Source organism: Cololabis saira, chromosome 2, assembly GCF_033807715.1.
Source record: "Cololabis saira isolate AMF1-May2022 chromosome 2, fColSai1.1, whole genome shotgun sequence".
Classification (NCBI taxonomy): domain Eukaryota; kingdom Metazoa; phylum Chordata; class Actinopteri; order Beloniformes; family Belonidae; genus Cololabis; species Cololabis saira.
The window spans coordinates 49,025,156-49,049,148 of NC_084588.1; the positions used below are offsets into that span (position 1 = coordinate 49,025,156).

The 23,993-nt window shown below is 38.8% G+C and overlaps 2 protein-coding genes across 4 annotated transcripts in view; one reads left to right on the forward strand and one right to left on the reverse strand.

Annotated features, from left to right (window-relative positions):
- phkb (phosphorylase kinase, beta) overlaps positions 1 to 8,167 on the reverse strand; it is a 179,551-nt gene extending 171,384 nt beyond the window's left edge. For 2 of the 3 annotated variants that reach the window (XM_061746752.1, XM_061746759.1), the window contains exons 1-2: positions 8,087 to 8,167; positions 2,883 to 2,969 (exon numbers count right to left, since the gene is read on the reverse strand). In XM_061746752.1, coding sequence (XP_061602736.1) covers positions 2,883 to 2,969; positions 8,087 to 8,150 — 151 coding nt within the window. In that variant the 5' untranslated portion in view covers positions 8,151 to 8,167. Of the gene's footprint in view, positions 1 to 2,882; positions 2,970 to 6,936; positions 7,063 to 8,086 lie in introns of those variants that run through there. The other variant, XM_061746767.1, reaches the window with a different exon arrangement.
- Positions 8,168 to 9,171: 1,004 nt separating this feature from the next.
- The window catches only part of itfg1 (integrin alpha FG-GAP repeat containing 1), a 278,570-nt gene continuing 263,748 nt past the window's right edge, over positions 9,172 to 23,993 (forward strand). The window contains exons 1-6 of the mRNA XM_061746781.1: positions 9,172 to 9,382; positions 9,629 to 9,713; positions 12,814 to 12,944; positions 14,447 to 14,504; positions 14,595 to 14,672; positions 14,783 to 14,877. Of these exons, the coding sequence (XP_061602765.1) occupies positions 9,205 to 9,382; positions 9,629 to 9,713; positions 12,814 to 12,944; positions 14,447 to 14,504; positions 14,595 to 14,672; positions 14,783 to 14,877 (625 nt within the window). The 5' untranslated portion in view covers positions 9,172 to 9,204. The remainder of the gene's footprint in view (positions 9,383 to 9,628; positions 9,714 to 12,813; positions 12,945 to 14,446; positions 14,505 to 14,594; positions 14,673 to 14,782; positions 14,878 to 23,993) is intronic.

Consider the following 23,993-nt stretch of genomic DNA (forward strand, 5'->3'; position numbering starts at 1 on the left):
TTTGTGAGAAGATTAAAGCCCTAAACATCTCAGAATTCATTGTTCAGCCTCAGTCAGACGTTTATCTTGGTTTCATCGGTCCAAAGATCCTGACTCCACAACACAGGAGGCCTTTCTGATGTTTTCTGGTTAATTAACTTTCTCTTCTTTAATATCCACATTCAAAAATGCTTTATTAATCCCTGAGGGGAAGTTAATTGTCGCAGCAGTCGTGATGTTTGTCTCTTCAGAGATTCATTGTGGAGGTTTATTTCTGTGGGCAGGGAGGATGTCCTGTACACTGTAAAACCTAACAGTACATCTTAAAAACAGAAGTAAGTTGAAATAACTTAAGCTTTGGAAAAAGTTGTGGTCACTCATTCCCATCAGTTAAGATAACTCAAAAATGAATTAAATGTTTGAAGCTGGTATAAGATGTCTGTGTTTGTATTGTGTTAAAGCAACTTAAAGTTGAGTTAATTAAGTTATGATGGTTTAAGGCAATCGGTTTCCTAAAATGAATTGAGGAGCTAGAATTTGTGACCACTAGAATGTGATCATTTAATTTAGAGGAATAAAACTAAGTAACTTGAACTTAAGTGCTAACATTTATGTAAAGAAGATTCAATTAAGTTAGTCTGGCTTGATGCAAATTAATACAATCAACACTTTTTAAATAAGTTTGAAGGAAATACTACATATGAGAAATACTATCACATTTATTTAAGCAAGTTACCTTAACAATAAATATAAAGAGTTACTTGAACCGCAATGGAATATTTTTTTACACTTGAATTGTTTGAGTTAATAAACTTAAATGGTTTTAGGCAATTGGTTTCCTCAAACAGTTTCAGTTCAACTAACTTATTAGGTTTTACAGTGTAGAGGTCTGAACATCTCCTGTAGAGGTCTGAAGGATCTCTGAAAACATGTTGCTGAATCACTGTGTTGTGAAGAGTTTTCTTTCTTCATTTTATAAAGTATCTTCCTCTGCATGATCATCTTCAGAGGCTGCAGAACTGAGCCAGCTTTCCTCCAGTGCAGTCTGCTGTCCAGGTGAACACCCAGGTATTTATTCTCCTCCACCACCTCCACCTCTGCTCCCAGGACGGAAAAACAATCCGACTTAATCCTGGCTCTCCTTGAATCCACAATCAACTCCTTTGTCTTGTTCACATTCAAGATGAGAGGATTGTTCCCACAAGACAAGGCGGTCCACCAGTTCTCCACACCTGCAGAGTAATCTGAGTATTTCTGCAGGTGACAGGACTCCATGGTGTCCAGCATAAAGAGGTGGTGAACCAGAACCAGCTGCATCCAGAGGTTGGAGCTCAGGAGTCAAGGACACGATAGATCAGCTGTAGTTAGGGAAACGTCAGCATGAAGGTTCCCAGTGTGTGTGTGTGTGTGTGTGTGTGTGTGTGTGTGTGTGTGTGTGTGTGTGTGTGTATCATGCTGCCCCGGTGCTGCACTCCCAGCGACTTACAGCCTGCTGATAATTCAGCCATCAGCTCTAATGTGTATTTATCTCCCCTGCAGTCGTGCTGCTGCAGCCTCACCGGTCACATGACCAGGAATCATCACCTGAACCGGGACGAACCGGGCCGTATTAAAGACACACTTCCAAGTATCTTTTAGTCCGTTTGGACCCGCTGATTTGAGACAATCCCTTATAAACTAGGCCTGTGTTGAAAAGATCGATTTTCCGATTATAAATCGATTCTCATATTAATTCCTAAAAATCGATTCGTATCTCTAAAGATCGATTTTTTTTTTCATCATTACAACTTTTGGTATTTTTTGGTTTATGCCCAAAAAAGGAATGTTTTGTTGGACACAAGAATAACTGGTAACATGTTTTTGCCTTTAAATATGTTTAAAGGTATGAAAACATTAAAGTTTTCAGTTATAATTGCATAAATTGTCTATATTTCATTACTTTATATACTGTCTTGGGGTTACATTTGCATAAAATGCTAAAAACCAAATTCTCAAAAATGAAAAACCAAAATAGACCAAAAATGGAAAAAAATAAAACAGAATGTGGGAAAAATAAAACAGATTTCATCCGTCTCTGTTTGCTGCCCTGGATCTGTTAATAATATAAGATAATTCTGCCCCACGATGTTTCTGAAAGCAGTTCTATCAGCATTCTGGGAGCTGATTGGTCCTTACAGCATCATTAGCTGCTGATACTTGCTGTTTAATCTCAATATAATACTAGTATTAATATTTTGCAGAACTACAGTCATATAATTCATGCAACAGCTCAAAAAACAGTTTTAATAACACTAACCCAAATCAATATCGGAATCGAATTAAAGCGTGATAATCGATTCAGATTCTTAAGAATCGGAATCGAATTGATTCTTGACATTTGAATCGATACCCAGCCCTGCCCGTTTCTATGACGATTCAGACCCTGGAAGTTGCTGCTCTCGGTACGAGGACTGTAAAGGTTAACGAATGTTTGCTGAATTTGCTACTAACCATATCACAACTGAAAATATTATGAAAAATATCTTCTTTAAAGTTCCTTAAAGAAGATAAATTCTGGTGTACAGCGTGTTCAAATGGGTCTCAGATTTCTAATCTGCCAAGGGAATTGTGGGAAAAACAACGGCAGATAAAATTAATATAAATTTTCTTTATAAAATACGATCAAGACAGTTACAGTATATCTCGTATTGAGTTATGACGACAGATATGAGAAGGGAATCCAGAGAAATGTGGACAGGTGAAGTCACGATTGCTTCCACATACGACGCTGATAACAGGGAACGGGTTTTGAGTTGTTAAGATGATAAAGGCTTAAAAGGATCTCAATGTGGTTAAACTGACAAAAAAAAGCAATATAACAACAACAGACGACGTGTACGGTACCAAACTGAAACAGCACGTACCAGCGTTGTAGTAGCGGTCCAGCTTCTCCCACAGAGGCTCGTCCTCCCGCTGGAGGTTGGACAGCTTGAGAGGTTCATAGATGGATCCTAAAGAGGAACACGACAATTACACAGCTGCCTTCTCAAACATGTGATCATGTTTCTTAAAACTGAGTCAAATGATTGTTAATAAGTCCTAAATGTGGTAAACTACTGTATAATAAGTCTTTTCTGGGGTCTGAGTGAATGTATTTACGTGTCTGAAGAGTCTATCAAAACCATGTCACTTTGTTTAGGCTGGTCTTGGTTTGAAAGTTTTTAATTTTGTAAATCTAAAGGTTTCTTGTCCGTCAAAAAGAATAGAGGGTCTGCATTGACGTCACTTCCCCACTTATGCCCCCTTACTGGCACTGAGTGGCAAAACATCAGCAAAAACAGCTGCAACTAGTGGAGAAGACGGGATAACAGCTGATTATCGGCTTAAATTAAAAGGCAGTTGGACTTGACAGTGACCCGTACAGTTACCCCAAGAACCAGTGGTCCATGGACATTAATATTTGGTACAGTTACCAAGAACCAGTGGTCCATGGACATTAATATTTGGTACAGTTACCAAGAACCAGTGGTCCATGGACATTAATATTTGGTACAGTTACCAAGAACCAGTGGTCCATGGACGTTAATATTTGGCCACGAATCCAGTTTCCTGATATTTATATGAACTTAATTTCTACGCCGGGGAAATACACGAAGCAAAGCTTGAAGGCTTACAAAAGTCTTGACGCTTGGTCCGACTTCAAGGCAGGATTTGTTGGTGAAATTAAAGTGATGAGGACACCGAACTTTATGATTTCACCGTTTAACGTTAGCTACCCAAAAATCCAACATTACCTGATACAAAATGGGAACCACAAATCCACGTTTCGTGCCTGGAATCCAGTTGTTTTTCTTTTTAAGCTTATTTTTCCGCAGTCTGTAAAACGATAACTCCAATTTCTTGCTAAATCTATGAGTACAGTCGATCGCACAACAGCTCTTTCCCATTTTAGATGTTTTCCAGTTGCTCAAACTGAAAGTTTACGCTGCCACTCAGTCTTTCTGACACTCAGTCTTTCTGACACTCAGTCTTTCTGACACTCAGTCTTTCTGACACTCAGTGGTCGTAACCCGCTGTGAAGTCGCATCTGTGACGCCATGCACATTCCCTCTATTAGCAAATTAAATTGTAAAGTCATGGACAAAATGAACTTTATTAAATCATTTTGTAAATTGTTTAGTGTATATTGTATTCTTTGTAGAACATTGTGACATCACAGACCCAGACCAGCGTAAACGTCCCCATCTTCATCACATCATTTCATTTCATATCACATTCACCGTACCTTTAAACTGGATGACAGCTGTAAGAAGAGACCCCCCCCCCCCGACAGTGGTTTAACTCCACCCCCTTAAAACCAGCTGCTATGAATAGACGTGTGAAGTCATGGTTGAAAAAGGAGCAGTTGTACTGCATCCTCGTGGTATTTTCACTAAACCAAACCTTTTAAGACTTTCTGAAATTGTGTCAACTTTTGAAAGAAAGGTACGATTAGTCTCTTTAATCAATACACTGCAGTGAGTTCCATGTTCATGCCCCCAATTCTCTGCACAACTGATGCAATCAATACAAAGCAAAGCAGGCGGCAGAATTAAAAAATAATAAAAGGTGCAAGCCATCGGTGACGTTGGTTTACCACTGCAACGCGTTGCATCACAAAGGGCTCGGCACATGAAATGATATTCACACCCAGAGGTAACGTTTCAAATGGCACGGCGACACTCGGCCCGAGCGTTTTCCCTGGGAGCTGAGAGGGAACGGGAACCGGAGGGAAACTCCCTCCCCATCCTCCGCCGCACCGGCTCCATTTTCAGACTCCTTTCACTTTGTTAGATTTGCATTTTAATAGGTTCGACCTTGGGTCAACACCACAGGTACTGAAAAATTCACACTCTCACTCAAATTAGCATAATTTCCATCAGCTTAAAATTTAGAGGTGCAAAGCCAATCCATCTCCTTTCAGAGATAAGAGTTTAAAAGCGGAGTGGAAGTCCGGCGTTCCAATTTCATTTCAAACATGCGATCAGAGGAATACGAGCCCGTTCGCATGTCGGTTTCTCTTTCTTCTCGTGTGGAGATCCACCACTTACCACTTCATTAACGTCTTCTACACGTTTTGGTGCCATCTCATGATCTTTATTGCTTGGAGTGTAGAAACACCGCGGCACCGTATCAACAGGGTCAATTTACAGAGCTTAAGAATGTCAAACTGATGTTTTCTAAAGATAAACTGGAATATATACGATTGTTTGAATGACGTGTTTCATGACAGTCAGGAAATAAATGGTGTGAAATCATGAATTAGCTGCACCTTAATTGCAGACAGGCTTCTCACGTCTGAATATCTGCCTACTTTATATCACTATGTCACAATATACTCAAGGTTTTTCCACATTTCTTCTTTGAAACTAGTTTGTCTGAACTCAACACTCAATTATTTACAATGCCAAATCAAAAATGGGTTTGTGGGGTGTTTTGGATGTTTTACAGAAGAAAATTTTGATAGAAAAATGATGGAATTCCTCTTTCACTTAATGCTTTGGGGAATAACCTTTGGAAGCAAAGACAAACCTCAAACCTCCTCTTACAGAATACTACAAATACTATATTCCTACAAAATAATCGGTCTAGTTAGAGATGCTTTTCCAGGTTCAGGTCCAGACCAAAGACTAAGGTTTACTGAGGTCACACTATGTTTTAGAAGGTTTGTATAAAACTTCCATCCAGTTTAAGGTGTCCAGCATGAAGATAATAGATAAAGAGTTGCAATCTCTCTGCATTATTTCTTCCATACTTCTCAATTCTGTCTAGTTTCCTGCCTGTTGCACAAAAACATCCCCACAGTGTGAATCTGGCTCCACATCATCATCTCTGTTCCTTCAGGAGGAACCACCGATATCTTTCCTAGTAAGAGTCGTGACGGAGGAGGACTGTACCAATCCTGTATCCTCCAATCACATCTAGACCTAATTCATAAGAACTATTAGTTTGTTGTGTATCTGACTTACGAATAGTGATGCAGCGAATGTTCAGTAACCGAAATTGTTCGGCCGAAAATAGCAAAAAATTATACAAGAATGGCTGTTTGCAATCAATGCCCAGGACAATTATTCATTTGTTGTGGGTTTATCCACTTCTTTTGCGCTTTTTTAACAATGCACTTTAATGCATTCAATGCATTTTTTGTTTTGTTTTAAGGCCTATGTTACAAGCATCACTAGAGAAAATAATCGGTCTAGTTAGAGATGCTTTTCCAGGTTCAGGTCCAGACCGTGGCTGAGGTTTACTGAGGTCACACCAGTTTTACAAGGTGTGTTTAAACCTTCCATACAGGTTAAGGTCCCCAGCATGAAGATAATAGATAAAGAGTTGTAATCTCTCTATATTATTTCTTCCATACTTCTCAATTCTGCCTAGTTTCCTGTCTGTTGCACAAAAACATCCCCACAGTGTGAATCTGGCTCCACTGGTTTCACCTGACACATGTATGGTTCTTTAATATATTTGCATTATACTAAGATACATTCATTTTCAATGGCTTTTGTCCTTAATGGCTTTCCCCCCCTTACATTACTTTTAATTTTATAATTTAAGTAGTTTTGAAACCAGTACTTTTATACTTTTACTTGAGTAAAAAAGTTGAGTTGATACTTGAACTTCTACAGGATTATTTTTAAACTCTAGTATCTATACTTCTACCTGAGTAATGAAGGTGAATACTTTTGACACCTCTGTTTGTTTCCAACCTCTGATTCACTTTGATGAAGACCATTGTGTTGTCTGGACACTTTGAATGGATAAAACACAACCTTCTTGTTTCCAGATCTGTCTGTAGAGAGTTTCCTGACCTCATGACTTGACTTTTACTGTGAAAGTGATTTAAGCATCATCCAGAATCCGTGTGCATACGGTTCAAGTCCTCTCTGGCCTCGTGTTTGAGAAAACGTGGTGCTTTTCCTCAGATCTGCTGCTACTTACCCAGTCTGTGAACCGTGGGACGAGGCTTTGCGGCCGCGGCCGCGGACACGGCCATTCTCGAGAGGTGAAATTAAGGCCAAGCGTCTCTCTCTCTCTCTCTCTCTCAGCTAAATCAGAACTTTACTGCAATTCACAGGAAGGGGTTAGTAGCACAGGGTTAGCTCTGAGACGTGCATGAATCAACAATGAATTACCCAATGGATGAGGGGGGATAACAGGCAACAAGCAAGAAATCTGGGAGTTTTATCTGTTCAGGAATTGATTTTACTCTAACTATTGAAAAAGAAGTAATGATCAATTAGGCTAATCTACATCAGTAATGTGATTACGACAAGGACTGAGCAGCAGAGTCACAAATTCAAACAATATGGCACTTTAACACTACATAGGAATTACTACTTAATGATTTCAGAATGATTCAAGGCTGTTAAGAAATTATCAAATGACATTTGAAGGAATAGATGAATCTTACATGATTGTAATTAGTTGAGAAGATAAAGTATCAACTATAAACTAGAGATACGACTTCACATTTACTCTTATAAGTGCATGCATTTCTCTTTAATGGATTTCTTCCCACTTGAATATGGTTGAAGATCCCTGTTTGGGGTGTATTATTTCAGTTAACAAATAATCAAATGACATTTGAAGGAATAAATGCATCTTACATGATTGTAATTAGTTGAGAAGATAAGATATCAGCTATAAACTAGAGATATGACTTCACGTTTACTCTTATAAACGCATGCATTTCTCTTTAATGGATTTATTCCCACTTGAATAGAGTTGAACATCCTTTTTTGGTGTTTTATTTCAGCATGACCCCTGCAAAGTTTTGCAGAAATCATTTCACACATTCAACAGCCTCCCTGGTTAAGAGTTTTCACACATTATTATTACAACACAGTGCATCTCAGTGCAGGACAGGCTTCAGCACATCGAGAACAGGTTTATAAATAGACTAAGTAGTTGCACTTGTGCACCTCTGACCTTTCCTTTCATGCATGGCTGCAGTAAACAAATGCAATGTGCAAATGCAACTTTTAAGCGAGAATTACGAAGGCTTCACAAACACAAGCAGCTGGCACAGCAGAAATAAACAACAGGTACGTTCACATCATGTGAACTTGTGTGAAATAGTGTGTCAGACCTGATCTTTTTGATCGGGCTTTGAATTCCAGGAGTTTCCAGCCGACATCTGCAAGACTCGCCATGTTTTATAATGTCAAGCTCCCTGGATAAGATAAGACTTCAGATAATTCCCTTCAGAATAAAAGCGGATGCTGCGTTTTTAACCAAGAACATGGAGCTAAAAGTTGTAGTTCCCCATCATTAAATAGATCATTAATACTCAATAAACGTTTTTATGTTATAGTAAAATTAATAAGTTGTCATCTTTTTTATTTTATGAAAAATACAATTATTTAAAAAATATTTAAAATCTGTTACAGGTGTCAGATTGAGCAATCAGATGAGGTTCCTGTATTTCCTGTACTAATTTATTTGACAATATTCAAAAATATATTTCTCTTGACCACTTTCTGTATTTCTATGTCATTTCCCCGATACAGATTAACAATATAAAAAATAAAACACTTAGGCGTATTAAAACCTCCTTTGTTCTCAAATAAACACATTTCTCACTTGTTTATTTAACAATAAACCAATCCTGTGTTTAATGTACACTTGCTTAATAAATCCTCATTCAGTCAAATAACTTTGCTAACCTTTAAATCTAGTTCACAACTACCACAGACATTTACATTTAAATGTAGCATTTTCTAGGTACTCAGATTCCCTTATTTGAAATCTCACAGAGTGCAAAATCAAATGCAAAATAAACTAATACATTACTACTAGTGACAATGTAAATTTGACAAAATACATGAGGTTACAAGTTTAAACTTTCCACAGTACTTGATGATGTTCAAAAACGTACACTTCACAAATAATACATTTATTTTGAAGGTTAATTTCCGTTTTGTCCGATTTATCCTACTGTAACTTGAACTGTCAAAAACACCCGTGATCACGGCACTAACGTAAATAAAATAACGTTTCAACAGCTTTAGTCCGCCAAAATACGGAACAACGATACACATTTTTCCAACTGGATTAAAACATAAGAAATTATATTAAAATTAGAAGGTCATTCGTACATTTAATACGCGGTTTACTGTAAATAACTGTCTACTTCTTCCTGCCGTAAAGCCGCCTGCCGTATTCCGAGCGGCGGTGTTGCTAGGAGCCGCACTGACAGACAGCAGGATGTTGAGGATTAAACTTCATATTTTGGCGTTTTTGCTGCTTTTTTTGGGACAAAACGTAACGTTTGCTCTTCAGAATGTGACCGCGGAGCTTTTCGGGACCGCAAACTTCGGATCTGTGGCCGCTTTCGGTGACTTTAACTCGGATAAACAGACGGATATCTTCATCATCAGGGAGCGTGAGTCAATGTTTACATTCATATCTGCTGAATAAATAACAGTAAATCAATAAGAATATAAATGGGTTTCGTGTCTCTGAGTTTAAGGGTTTATTCCCAGTTTTGAGCCTAAATGCTGCAGAGCTGACACACATCTGGACCTTTATTCATCAGTCTGATTAAACACACCTGTGATTAATAACTCACTGTAACGTTTGAATAATGACTGTATTTCAACTAATATTGGTCTTTTTTCCCCTTTTCCAGGTTCTGAAGTGTTGATATTCTTGGCTGACTCCACATCCCCTTATTTTAAGCCCAAAGTTCAGATCAAAAAGGACGTTTTGCCAAAGTAAGTCCTAGTTTTCATGTTGGGAAAAGATCCTGTGCAGCTTCTTACAATCAAGGATCACACTGTAGACGCAGTAGGAGACGTTAAATATTTAGGTAGCCTTTATTGACAGTAATCTTAACTTTAGTAACAACACTGACCACATCTTTACATCTTGTAATCAACAGCTACATTTTTTTATTTTTTATTTATCCAGGAAAGTCCCATTGAGATACAATATAGGGCTGGGCGATATGGACCAAAAGTCATATCTCGATATTTTCTAGCTGAATGGCGATACTCTATATATATCGATATTTTTTCTGTGTCATAATTGGGGTTTCCCCCAAAGCATTATAGCATAGCATCTCTGTTAGCTTCATTTTTTCTGAGGCAAACCCTTAAAAAAACAGTCAGTTTTAATACAAAGCCTCGTGCCAAATGTCACACAGGTACCTTTATTAACAGAGGTCTGCACAATATCAAAATGTATAAAACAAATGAAATAAAAATAAACTGCCTGCATATATAGAATAAAAATGCTTCTTGAATAAAATAAAACAAATATCCCTTTCCTGCATAACAATTAAATTCAAATACACTGTGCAATTAATACAATGTAGACAGTAACAGGCAGACTTTTCCACTGAGGTTGACAGTTGTGCAAATAACAAAACATTTGTGCAAATCTCAAATAAAACATTCAATTGGATTTGTCACAAAATAAGCTATATCAAAATCATATGTATATATATATATTTTTTTTTAAATCAATACAAACAATATTGTCTCGTACCATATCGCGTTTGAAAATATATCGATATATATTAAAATCTCGATATATCACCCAGCCCTAATACAACATCTCTTCTGCCAGGGAGTCTTGGTCAAGATGGCAGCAGAAAAATAAATTCAGTTTCATATAAAAGAAAATACATACAAGGACAAGTAACTTTATAAAAAAATAAAAACATATTTAAAAAAAAACACATTTACTACGCAAGCTCAACTCTTTTAGTGTGAGCAAGCAGATTATGGAAACTGTCTATAACAGTGTTTCCCAACCTCGGTCCTCAAGGCCCACTGTCCTCCATATTTTAGATGTTTCCCTTCATAATCACACCTGATTCTAATTAATGGTCCTAATTAGCTAGTCATCAACACCTGCACAATTCTGTTGATGACACAGCCACTTGTATCACGGTGTGTTGAAGCAGGGTAACATCTAAAACATGCTGGACCGTGGGCCTTGAGGAGCGAGGTTGGGAAACACTGGTCTCTAAGAACCTCATAGAGGGAATCCTAACCTTTAACATGGCAATGTGGTACGGCAACCTTAACACAAAAAAGAGTTGCAAGCTACAAAAAATACTGAATCTAGCCTCAAAAATAATAGGGAAGACACAGAAACTTAAAGGGGACCTATTATGAAAAACATGTTTTCTCTTGCTTTAACATATATAAAGTGGTCTCCCCTCAGCCTGCCAACTCAGAAAAGGAGGAAAGCAACCAAATTCTGCAGTGTCTGTACAGCCGCCCGGATGAGCCGTCCAGTGTGATGTGGTTTTTACGAGCCAATAAGATTCTGCTCATTTCGTTACGTAACCAAAATGCAAACCACGCCCACAACTAAACACCGTGTCCTAACTGCATGCGAGCGTCCGACTATCGCGTAGCACTGCGTGACATCGTCTCTCTGTCCATCTCCCTCCAGCAGCTGCCACTTTATTGAGGTTTTTGTAGTGAAATGAGGAGGAATCATAGAGATAACTTCTCATTTCAACTAACTGCATCAGCCGTTCCTCATCCATGACTGTTTCCTACAGCGCTTTCAACCGACTTTCAATGCAAGCGGCAGGAAGAAAATAGAAGCAGGGCGTCTGACAAATGTTCAGCTCAAAACGCTGCAGGTTAGGACAGTCCAATAGAAAATAAAGCAATGGAATTGATTTTGTCGCTGACGCTCACTCGCATCGCATGCAGTTTGGACACGATGTAAATAACTCCGCCGGCCGGAGCTTCCACCATTTTTTCGTAGCGGTGTATCGCGTCATTCAGGCAGCCAATCAGCACAGAGCCTCATTATCATAGCCCCGCCCACTCAGAATCCCGCATAGATAATGAGGTTAGAGAATGGGAAGATAAAGACATGGCTAAATTTCTAATTTATTTAGCAAAAACAATCAAAAGTTTGTTTTTCAGACATTCAAGGCCTGTGTAGTGACTCCAAACCAAAAAAAGGAAATCACTGAGAGGCTAAGTGAGGGAGCATGGTACTGCTGACGCGCTGCATAAACGACAAGCCATTTCCGTGTTGTTAAACCGTGTCCGCATTTATTCTCCTCCAACGCTGGACAAACAGCAAAAAGCAAGGCAAGGCAAGATGTTCACTCTCTGTCCGTATATTCAAAACGGTAATCAAGCGGCATTCATGCGGTCAACAAAAAATACACTCTCCCTACTCACCCCCTCGCCATGCAGCCGCCGTGGTGAACAGGTGAATATATGCCCATTCATTCATTGACCCAGATTACTACGCCTTGACCACACCCCCCCGTGACATGAGTGACAGGTGTCAAACTAACAGCTGATGCCAACATAAACATAAATATTTAGCATATGGCACCTACAGCCTGTTTAAAATAGGTATTAGATGCCATAATAGGTCTCCTTTAAGTGGTATTTATAAGGAAGTGATTGGGAAAAAAGCTGCCAGGATAGCAAATGATACTACTCACTCACTCTGCAGCTTCAGAGTTTAAATGACTTCCCTCAGGTAGACGGTACAGTGGACCAAAGGCTAACCGTAACATATTTAAAAACTCTTTCATTCCCAATAACGCCATTAAGGCTCTGAATCAGGGCACGTCTCGGTAGATAAACCTGTCTTTTATGTACATGCCCTTGTTGTTCCTCCTTTTTTGCCACTAAGATGTTTTGCGTGTAAATGTTAAGTGTTTGTTGCTGTGTCATGTTACTGTTGTTTTTGTATTATGAGACAAAAGACGAATCTCCACTTGTGGACAAATGAACTAACTAACTAACTTTACACACATGTGATATTTACTATATGGGAGGGGGTTTTAAAGTAATGATTTTAAGGGTTTTCTTCCTGTTTCAGGGACACCGTCATCACCAGCGTCGTTCCTGGAGATTATGATGGAGACTCTCAGATGGATGTTCTTCTCACGGCTACGATCAAATCCACAAAAACAACAGTTTTTATCTTCTGGGGGAACAACCACACATTAGGTATATATTAATGGTGAATGAGGATGGATAGAAGTCAGAAATCATTTTGACATGTGACTAATAGGTAGACTTGTAGTCAAGACGCTTAAACCGAGACCAAGACTAGTTCAGCTCCAGACCAAAAACAAACCTAGTAATGTCCTGATCCTGCGTGATTGTATTCCATCATCCTGGTTCTAGTTTCCATATGAGCTTGTTTTCAACTGCAGCACAATAACACAGAGAAGTGGATGATGATGTTGAACTCACTATAAATGTTTCCATCCATCAGCTGAGATCAGATATGTGTGGCGACTGCACTACCGCTATTTCTACACTATTGGAGGATTGACTCCAGTGCTTTTAAGGATTGACACGATTACTAACTAGTCCCAAAGTCCTCTAGCAGAATAACCAGCTCCAACACCCCCCTCCACCTCAGAAAAAAACATGAATAGGAAATGTTACTGATTTAAATTGGACTCAATTTGGAGATTAAACCTGAATTTTAGATATTAAAGATTAAAATGACATTATTTACCATTAAAGTAATCAGATTACACCGTATATCAGCATCACTGAAATGGACCTGATGCTGAATCAATCACAACGATATGCAAATATTATCCATATATTTATTCCACATGCAGATGCACCAAAACATCAAATCAGATGCAAAATACAAATAGTTTACAAAACTGTACATTAACAAGAGGAAAAACTGCTGATCACCAGATTCTGTCACCTTGATGTGAAACGAGTCTGAGACCTGGAGAGACTGAGACAAGACCAGAACCACAAAAAAGTGGTTCTCTATCGCTGTAGATTTTGCTTTTTTAGTTGCCATTTAAGAATATTTATCTATTTATTTTTTTATACACATGCTTAGGTAAATAATTTGGTGCAAAACTGTAACTAGCATATTTCTGCAGCGGTGGTGCCATTAATGTTTCCTGTTCCCGAGCCTTTTTTTTTGCACTTGTATGTGAAAATGGCTATTGTGATCAATTTCATTTGCACGAGCAACAAGTGTCATCCAAACAGGGAAAGATCATCTTGAAAAATGTCCAGGTTTAAAGAACAAGGTGAATTGTTGCTTTCACTGCAGTGGCTCACTGGGACAAATACAACAGTCGCTGATGTCACTAACAGCCTTTCTTCCTATAACCCTCATCACATTGATTAAGGCTCGTCGTCGGTGTTCATCAGAAACTTAAATTACACTCTGCATCGTCGTGCTTTAACTCTGTATGAACTCTTCCTCAAAGGTAACTACATGGAAGGAGCTGTCAATATTATAATGTACAAAAAATATGCATTACAAAATATAATATATTTTGGTGGAAATGCATCAGAATGTTTTTGCTTTAGTTTTTTTTTACTGTTAGACTTAATCTTTCATTCCCCAGAGTTATGTTCGCGGAGTGTTTTGTCTGTTTTTTTGTTAGTTTTTTTATACATTAAAGCCCTGTTTAGTCTGATCTGACTTAGTCATTGACTTACGTTACTCTCTTGTTCTGCAGAGATGTCTGGGTTCCTCACGCTGAACAAGAACTTTACAGATGAGCCTCTTATTATGGAGTGAGTAGAATTGTCATGTTGTTTTTTTTAATTTTTTTATATGTTTTGAGTTTGGTTTGTAACAATAACACTTTTTTCTTCCACCCTCAGTTTCAACGGGGACATGATTCCTGATGTTTTCGGCGTCACCACTCCTCCCGCCACTGAAATCTGTTACCTCACTGACAGGTAAAGTACAACTTTCATAACTAATTCCCAAACTCTATTTCCACTGCTGTCGTCCCTCGGTTTATAAAGTTAAATGCAGAGAGTGAATCTGGTGCTTTTCTTCCACTCAGAAACCCCACCTGCCACACTGCCCTGAGTTCCCCCGTCAACATGCGGATACCTCACTCCAACGCCTTCATCGACCTGAACAAGGACTTCACTGCCGGTGAGTTATTGATCATATTAGTGGCTCTTAAGCATAAGAAAAGTAAACTGTGTCTAGTTTCATGGGACCATACAATACTTTTCAGAAAACTGTTCACATACATGTCAAAAAGATCTTTTGTGATGGATATTTAGAAAAATTTCATAAAACCTTCTAGATTATTTTTTTCTTTTTTTCATGCATTTTTCAGCATTTTTGTCTTTTTTTCTATTTGAAAAAGCATTAAATTCCCTGTGTAAGTAATTTAACAGTTAGTGGGGGTTTTTGTGTGTGTTTTCTTCCATTATTTAGAGTAAATTGAGAATTAAATTTGACAATTAGGAGTGGATAACTGCAGTTTGACCACATGAAACTGTATTTGCTGACGAAGCCTTTCTTGCACTCGAACTCCTGAAGTGACGTCAGCGTCTGGACTGATGTCGATCCCCTGCTGTAACGCAGAAAAATATGTTCAGACTGACGGGGAAATTTCAGAGAAGTCTGGAAATGAAAAGCAGAAATAACTTGCACATCCTAATTGATCTTGGACGACTTGAGTGTTGAATTATGAAATTAAACAGTAATGTTCGTTCATCGCTGTATAACAATTAATCATTTATGTAAGTGAATTTCAATTTTGCTTTTCAGATTTCTCAATAAAAAAAGCAGCCTAATGATTAAAATAATTTCTTTTAATGAATAATTCGTGTCTCATTAGCTTTTGATATGTAACTCCAGAAATGTCTTGGCTGTCCTTTTTTTCTTTCTTTTTTTTTCTTTTAAATCTGCAAGGATAACTTTTATGTATTTGCATGTTTTCAACTGCAGCTTCTGGCGGTTGAAAATGACGTGTTGGTTGGTTGATGGTTCTGATCTGGCCGTAGTAGTCCATGTTCCAGGCCAGATATCAGCACCACTCAAGGTGACCAAACTCGCTTATAATTTTTGAAAATATCCATGTCTGTAGATGATATTTTGGTATGATAACCCTTCCTGAGTGGCAGCTGTATCATAGTTATCAGCTCATGAAGTTCAGAAAATTAAATTTTAGATGTTGCTGCATATCCTGGTTCAGACTCATGTACAGGAAATATGTTAATGTTTCACTATATTGTCTTTGGTATCATTTTAAGCATTTATTCAAGCTAAGATGTGAATCTTTCTGAACAACATCAAGGTCACTGCAGCTCTTTAAACTATAAACAACACACATTTTTACACCATTTTCGCCTTAATGATATACTATCTTTTATCCCTGTGTCATCTAGGAACAACAGAGACACAAAATACAAAAATTGGAATACTCACAGGACAATAAGGATTCAGGAAATGTATCACATCTTAGCTTGAATGAATGCTTTAAAGGTCCCCTTTAAAATGATACCAAAGACAATATTGTGAAATATTGACAGATATCATGAGTCTAAACCAGGATATGCAGCAGCATCTAAAATGTAATTTTCTGAAGGGCTGGGTAACTTCATGAGCTGATAACTATGATCCAGCTGCCACTCAGGAAGGTTATCATACCAAAATATCATCTACAGACATGGATCTTTTCAAAAATTGTAAGCAGGTTTGGTCACCTTGAGTGGTGCTGACCAGTGAAATTTTGGGCTCTGGCCCCTGGACTATAGTAGTGGTTGTGAGACTGAAGGACGTCTTTGTTGTCGTGTTTTGGCCCTGAGATGGATTGATGATCCGTTCTGGATGAACCGAAGCTGTTTCATAACAACGGCTCATATAAACTCTAGCTTTCTGTGATGAAGCAAGTATAACAGATGAGTGGAGTTAGCACTTTCTCTGTTAGTAACTGGTAACTTTGAACATTCAGGATGAGCAAACATAACCACAAAAACGGGTTCAGACGTTTATTGTTCTGAACTGTTTATTTGTTCTTGTGCTGTTTTATTTCTACTGAACTGAGATATATGAGGTTGTCAGGGTCACGCCTGCTTTCTGTACCCAGAGTTAGAACCAACCCTTTCATGCATCAGGGCTACTGAAACTCTCAGTTGCTTTAAATCAAGGTTGAAAACCTTTTTATTTACTAATGCATTTCAGTATTCTCCCACAATGCACTGCAACCTTTATTTCTTGCATCTCGTTTGTTAATTATTTTTAAGTGATGTCTGTTTGATGTCTTTCTTAATTATGAAATGAATTATGACGTAGAATTATCAAATTGGCTTGATTCACCGCATGAATCGACAGAGATTACTCTCCAATACTGTATTTGACCCGGTCTTTGTACGTTTTGACCGTATAGAAACGTAATTCTGGCCATTGTAAGAATGAGATGAACCTGCTGTACTCTACTGCCCTTACTTTTTAACAACTTGTGCTTTTTATTATTTTACCTCTTTTCTTATCATTTTTCATTTCATATCATTTTAATTTTATTTGTTATTTATAGGGTTGTCCCGATCAGGATTTTTTAGCTCCCGATCCGATCCCGATCACTTGAGTTTGAGTATCTGCCGATCCCAATTTTTTCCGATCCGATCACTTTTTTTGGCTCCTGATAAATTTCCGATACTTTTCCCCGATCAAATACATTTTGGGAATGAATTAAGTAAAAAAAAGTAAAAAATGCATTGTCCATCCTCTCCAACATGGACATATATTTCTCTTCACTGACTGCATCATTGGATCTAAACAAAGCTTATCAGCACTGGTGCCACAAAATGTAGAAACATGAAATTGTAAACTAAAACAAAAAGTGCAGAATAGTGCAATGACAAAAATAAATCAATTTAACTTCAAAAAGAGGTAGTTTACCTACTAGGTTCAAAAGTTGAATGACATCCAGTCAAACTCACAATCAATAAGAAAATTAAAATACATTTTGGCTTAACCGTAGTGCAGAATTCTCAACAGCATGAAATGAATATCAGCAGATATTCATCGCGGCTGTTTTGGCCCTGTCCGTCACTGTGACGTAATGATGTCACGCAGAGCGTAGGAACCAAGTGTGTTCAGAGCAGTCCGTCCTCCCTGTGTTGTTACAGAGTCAATAAAGTGGACCAAAAGATGATTTACGAGTGACAGATAATCATTTACAGAACACTACAGTCACTTTTCTCCGACAGCTTTTCTTTGTTTTCAAAACTTTCAGACCGTTTATCTGAGCATAGACTAGCTGTTGTTAGCCATGCTTCTTTCCTCTTCCAGCCGCCGGCGCCACCCAAAATCTTATAATAAACACACATCAACTGTCTGTATTGTTGAATACAATTATGTCCCGATACTTTTTTGGCCGATCCCGATCTTTTGAAAATGACGTGATCAGGCCCGATCGATCGGGACAACGGTAGTTATTTATGTTTTAATTGTGTCTTGCCGGTTTTAATGTTGATGTAAAGCACTTTGAATTACCTTGTGTTGAATCGTGCTATACAAATAAACTTGCCTTGCCTTGAAATGCAGGTATATAAAACAGAAATCATGTACAAGTACTTAAAGTAGTAGTTGAGTCCACGGTTGTGGCTGCAGCCAGTATGGCGGTGAACTCCTGTTGCCCAACAGCTGTAAGGTTATTTCAAATCTGCAGCCTTTCTGGGAGGAGTTTGAGCGTCTTCCAGCACTTTAGGTTTTCCCCAGATACTCAAACTCTCCCCCGTGGTCCAAAACATGAACCGTAAGCTCATTTGGGATTCTGTTTCACTGTAGGATGGTTGTTTGGCTTTGTTGTCACTGATGGACTGGTGACCTGTTGGAGGTGTCACCTGCTTCCTGCTCCACCACCCCCAACACACACACACACACACACCCCAACAGGCTGAGAGGGGGACAGAACAATGACTGTATGGATTATGGAGTGAGTTAGAGTGAGACAAAGCTCAGAGGCGTCTCCCATGGGTGCAGAGGCATGAGATGGCTTTCACATCACCGAGTCCCTCTCATTCTGTCTTCCTCATTTCTTCCAGCGTTATTGTCTTGGTCTCTCACCTCCCTGTCAACATGTCCTTTGTTGTTGCTCCGTGTCTCGCTCCACCGGTGGTTTCACGACACCGTCAGGCCTCCGACTCCCTAAAGAGTTCAGGAGGCTCCCAGCTTTTATTTCAAGGGTTTGAAATAGTGGATTTAGGTCATGAAGGAAGAAATACTATATATATACATATATATCCATCCTGTTTTCTTCTTACCTGAATTGTCTCATAACACGTCATTATCAACAGCGTTCTGTAACAGGCAGTGATCGGTGTCTTTTAGCAGCTGAAAGCGTAACCTCTGGATATCGAGAGGCATAAAATCCATGTAATCTCCCTCGCAAATATTCTGTATAAGTGAAAGAGGATTACCATATTTTTAGATGCTTCCTGGTTTTTAAATGCTTTCCAGAGCAGCAAACCTGACCCACATTTTTTATAGATGGAACATCACACCATAGAAACACACTGCAGTTCTTTTTATTTTATTTTATTTTATTTCTGAGATATATTCTAACTAGGTTTCCCCAGAAAGAATGTCATTTAAAATAGAGCAACACTTACATGTAATGGATCCTTTTTTAACTTTACAGGGATAAAAATGTTCATTTTCTCCGCCAGTGACGGGAGAAATCACCTAATTCTTGTTGCATATCATCTCTCTCGTGTCCTCCTGCCCGCTGAGTGTAACCCTGTCACTTATACTTACAGGAGGAGTTTTTTTTCCTTCTGGAAACTACTTCTCATTTTCAAACTAGTCAGAAAGCATTTAGGCATGTCATATACTGTTTTTTTTTTTTTTTTTTTTTCTTATTTCCGAGGACTGCTATAGCTCAGCTTGAGCAGATGTCGGTTCACTTTTAAAGGATTTGTCGAAGTCAGTGAACCTCAACCTTTAGTAAGCAGCTAGATTTTATCTACTTATTTATTTTAAAGGGGACCTATTATGAAAAACACGTTTTTTCTTGCTTTAACATATATAAAGTGGTCTCCCCTCAGCAACTCAGAGAAGGAGGAAAGCAGCCAAATTCTGCAGAGTCTGTACAGCCGCCCGGATGAGCCGTCCAGTGTGATGTGGATCTACGAGCCAATAAGATTCTGCTCCCGTTGTTACGTAACCAAAATGCAAACCACGCCCACAACTATTAAACCGTGTAACTGCATGAGCGTCCGACTATCGTAGCACTGCGTGACATCGTCTCTCTGTCCATCTCCCTCCAGCAGCTGCCACTTTATTGAGGTTTTTGTAGTGAAATGAGGAGGAATCATAGAGATAACTTCTCATTTCAACTAACTGGATCAGCCGTTCCTCATCATGACTGTTTCCTACAGCGCTTTCAACCGGCTTTCAACGCGAGCGACAGGAAGAAAATAGAAGCAGGGCGTCCGACAAATGTTCAGCGCAAAACGGCCAGTTAGGACAGTCCAATAGAAAATAAAGCAATGGAATTGATTTTGTCGCTGGTGCTCGCTCGCATCGCATGCAGTTATGACAAGGTGTAAAGGCTGATTTATGGTTCCGCGTCGATTTAACGCAGAACCATAATTCAGGCTTAACTCCGCCTGCCGGAGCTTCCACCATTTTTCCGTAGCGGTGTATCGTGTCATTCAGGCAGCCAATCAGCACAGAGCCTCATTATCATAGCCCCGCCACTCAGAATCCCTCATTGATAATGAGGTTAGAGAATGGGAAGATAAAGACGTGGTTTAGAGGCTGAATTTTTTATTTATTTAGCAAAAACAATCAAAAGCTTGTTTTTAAGACATTCAAGGCCTATTTAAAATAGGGATTAGATGCCATAATAGGTCCCCTTTAAAGGATTTGTCCAAGTCAGTGGACCTCAACCTTTAGTAAGAGAATAGATTGTATTTATTTATTTATTTATTTATTTTAAGTAGCGATTGATGCAATCTAATGTTGGATGGTTATGTAGCTTTTTTTTCTTTTTTTAAAAGAAAAGTGCAAGCGCAGCGATCGCCGTGGTAGATCGTTGCAGTCCCTTCCCTGTGGATGAATGTGCTGCAAGGTCAACAGATGGCGAGATGGAGAAGCGGTTACTCCTCGGCTGCTGCAGTCTGTGGCGTCGGTGGGGGGTGAGGGGAAGAAAAGTGGACTGCAAGAGATAGAGCTGTTTGAGACTGAGCCCGGAAAGCATTGATGGCTTAAAAGAAAAGGATATGGCTGGGAAGATAAATGGCCGAGGGAAGAGTGGGACAGAGATGAGCCGGGCAGTGGGAGAGTTTAGAAAGGGGCTTAAGTTCACTGGTGGTTCTTCACCTCAGTGTGGAGACTCCAGTTAACAATCACAGGCTGAGAGAAGCACAATTCAAGAAAAGAAATGTGCCAAAAGAGCTTCTTGTCTCACCTAAAACTTTAGTAATACTTTGTACAACAAAGTTTGGCAAGATTAAAGTCTGACCAGCACTTATCCATTTAGGCCTGTGTTGAAAAAATAGATTTTCCGATTCTAAATCGATTCTTATATTAATTCCTAAAGATTTATTCTTATGTCTAAAGATCGATTTAATTTTATTTATTTTTTTTTTCATCATTACATTTTCGCCCTGTGAACTTTAATCCCAGTAGTCGTACACACAGTTTGTCATGACACTTCTGAAAAATGCCAGGTGCTTCATGGCAATATGTGTGCGTGGTGACAGATTAAATTAGACAAGTTAAAATGATTTGTTTACTGCATGTGCTGTTTGCAATTTCTTTCTTTTTTTTGCACTTTTTTTGCACTTTAAATGGATATTGAAAGGCCTGTTTGAGTTATTTATTTCTTAGTTATTTCACAATAATTATTGTGAAATTATTATTTCTCTATTTATTTTACAGTCATTCAGGCAACAGTTCAAAAAATATTTTAAATAACAATAACCCAAATCAATATCGGATCAAATCAAATCCTGGTAATTGATTCTGAATCTTAAGAATCTGAATTGAATCGATTCTTGACATTTGAATCGATACCCAGCCCTGCTCCTGCGTGATTGCTTGTGTTGTGTCTGGATAAAAGCGTCTGCAGTAGTAGTTGTAACTTTAGTGTCCCTGCAGTGTCATGACTGCACTGTAAACAGTTCCATGATATTATACCGTCTCATCCTTTTATGTTGGCGCTGCCGAGGACGGGACTGAAAAAAAGAGACATTGAGACCTGATTTACCCGATTTAATTGACTCTTTATCCACGCATCCTGTCAGCGACGGCAGCATATTGAATATGCCTTGTAATTTCCTTTGGTAGCGTCCTCCACCTGTTGAAAGGCTCTTGTGTTCGTAGCCGGCTGCTCGGCCCACGGTCGGTGCCGGGGATTCAATCAAGGTGAAGATTCAATGCAGGCTATTTGCAGGCGTTTGGCCTTTGTTCGTCTGTTTACTGGCTTTTATTAATATTAATGTGCAAAAAGTGGATAGTATTGAGTTGTACTTTTCCTTGAATTGTATTAAACAGGACTCTGTTTAACTATTTACCCTGTGAGCTTCCCCAGTAATTGGGCCTGACGTTCCTTAGGTGTGAATTGGCACTATATACTCGTTGAACTAAACTAAATTGAATGTGAGTTTTCTGCCAAAATCCATAACAGCAATGTATTTCTATCATCTTAATGCTCATGCTCTTTTATTTGAATTTCTACAGTTCAAATATGTTTTTCCCCACACCTCATAATATGAGCCTTGTGTGTGTTTTCTTTTCTTTCTCTATAAATGTGTTAAATTCACATACATTGTAGGAAGACTTCACAGATCCACTGGGATTTTGATCTGGATGAGTAAACATGTCCTAAATGCTACAGAGCATCTCTAATGTTTAAAAGAAAAGTGACCAATAATACCGTCATCATTGAAATGGTAGTGAGTTTTCACACCTATAAGGCTCTGGTGCACAAAGATGCAGAGACTCGACTGACCGTATCAAATATATTCAGAAAGAGGATGCAAAAGCACCAGTCCACGGAGAGCCGGATTAAAGGTGTGTTGCAGGAGAATCTACTGATGGCAAAATAATGACAAGTGCCCTGTTATGGGAAAGACATGCACATAGATGGCAATATCAGCCTAAGGATTTGTTGCTAGGTAACAGACATATGGTATGTAAGGGTAATTGCTAAGCAGCTGCTAACTGCCAGGAAGTGCTGTGGTATGCAAGGTTGTTTTGGAGGTGGGGTTGTTGCACAAGGAAGCTGAATTAATGAAGTCGCTAGACAATTTATCACTCTTTTTCTCAGTTTGGCTCCATTGTAACTGCTCTATTTTTCATGATCTGGAGACAACCTACTCTTGAAGATGTTATGTTTCCAGCCCAAATTATCATAATGTATACCAGGAAACCCAAATCCTGCTGTGTAGGACAGTTTTCCATGCATAATGTTCAAAAGTGCCTTTTTTTTGAACAGGCTAATGTGATCAGTTGCAACATGAGGAAGATGCTGAGCATGTTGTAGTAGACGAGCATCATTACATGTCATTTGTTATAATGCCATGTGTTATTAAAGCCGTAGTGTGTTTTGTTGTCCCTTGTACATGTCACAAGAAAGTTTGTCAGCTCCTGACTTAAGACACAACCGAGTGCACCTCTTGACAATTAATTTGACATTTTTCAGTTCATCTCAATTGAAACTGCTCAATTTTTCAACTTTCATGCATTTTCATCACCTTAGTTTTATCATAATTGTGTTACAATGTCTTAAAAAATGTATCTTTCAAGCAAACACATGAAATTAAATCAAGTTCTCTCGTCATTCTATAAAGCTTTTTTATTTTAAGATATATATGAGGGGGATCGGAGGGGGGGGGGGGCATTTGCTGCAAGTCTCAAATGAGAGAAACAGGAAAACACACAACGGCCACACAAGCCTTTGGAATCTGCAAGAGAGAAACAGACAGAGACACAAACAGCAACCAGTCCAGGGGCCTTATGTACTAAGAGTGCGGCGCACAAAAAACGTGCGTACGCCACTTTCAACGCTCACGGTCGGATGTACAAAGAATGACGTGAACGTAGAAAGCTGCGGTCCGTCACTCACACATTAAGGCTGGTTCACGCACTTTTCTGAGGTTCTGCCCGTTGGCGACACTCACTGGTGATGCAGTGAAGTGCAGAATATGAGGAAACTTAACGTCAACAATAAATTCACGACCACGTGAAGGACACGACAGTCCCGACATCACCAGATAAGTTACACAAGAGTGGAGCTGCAACAA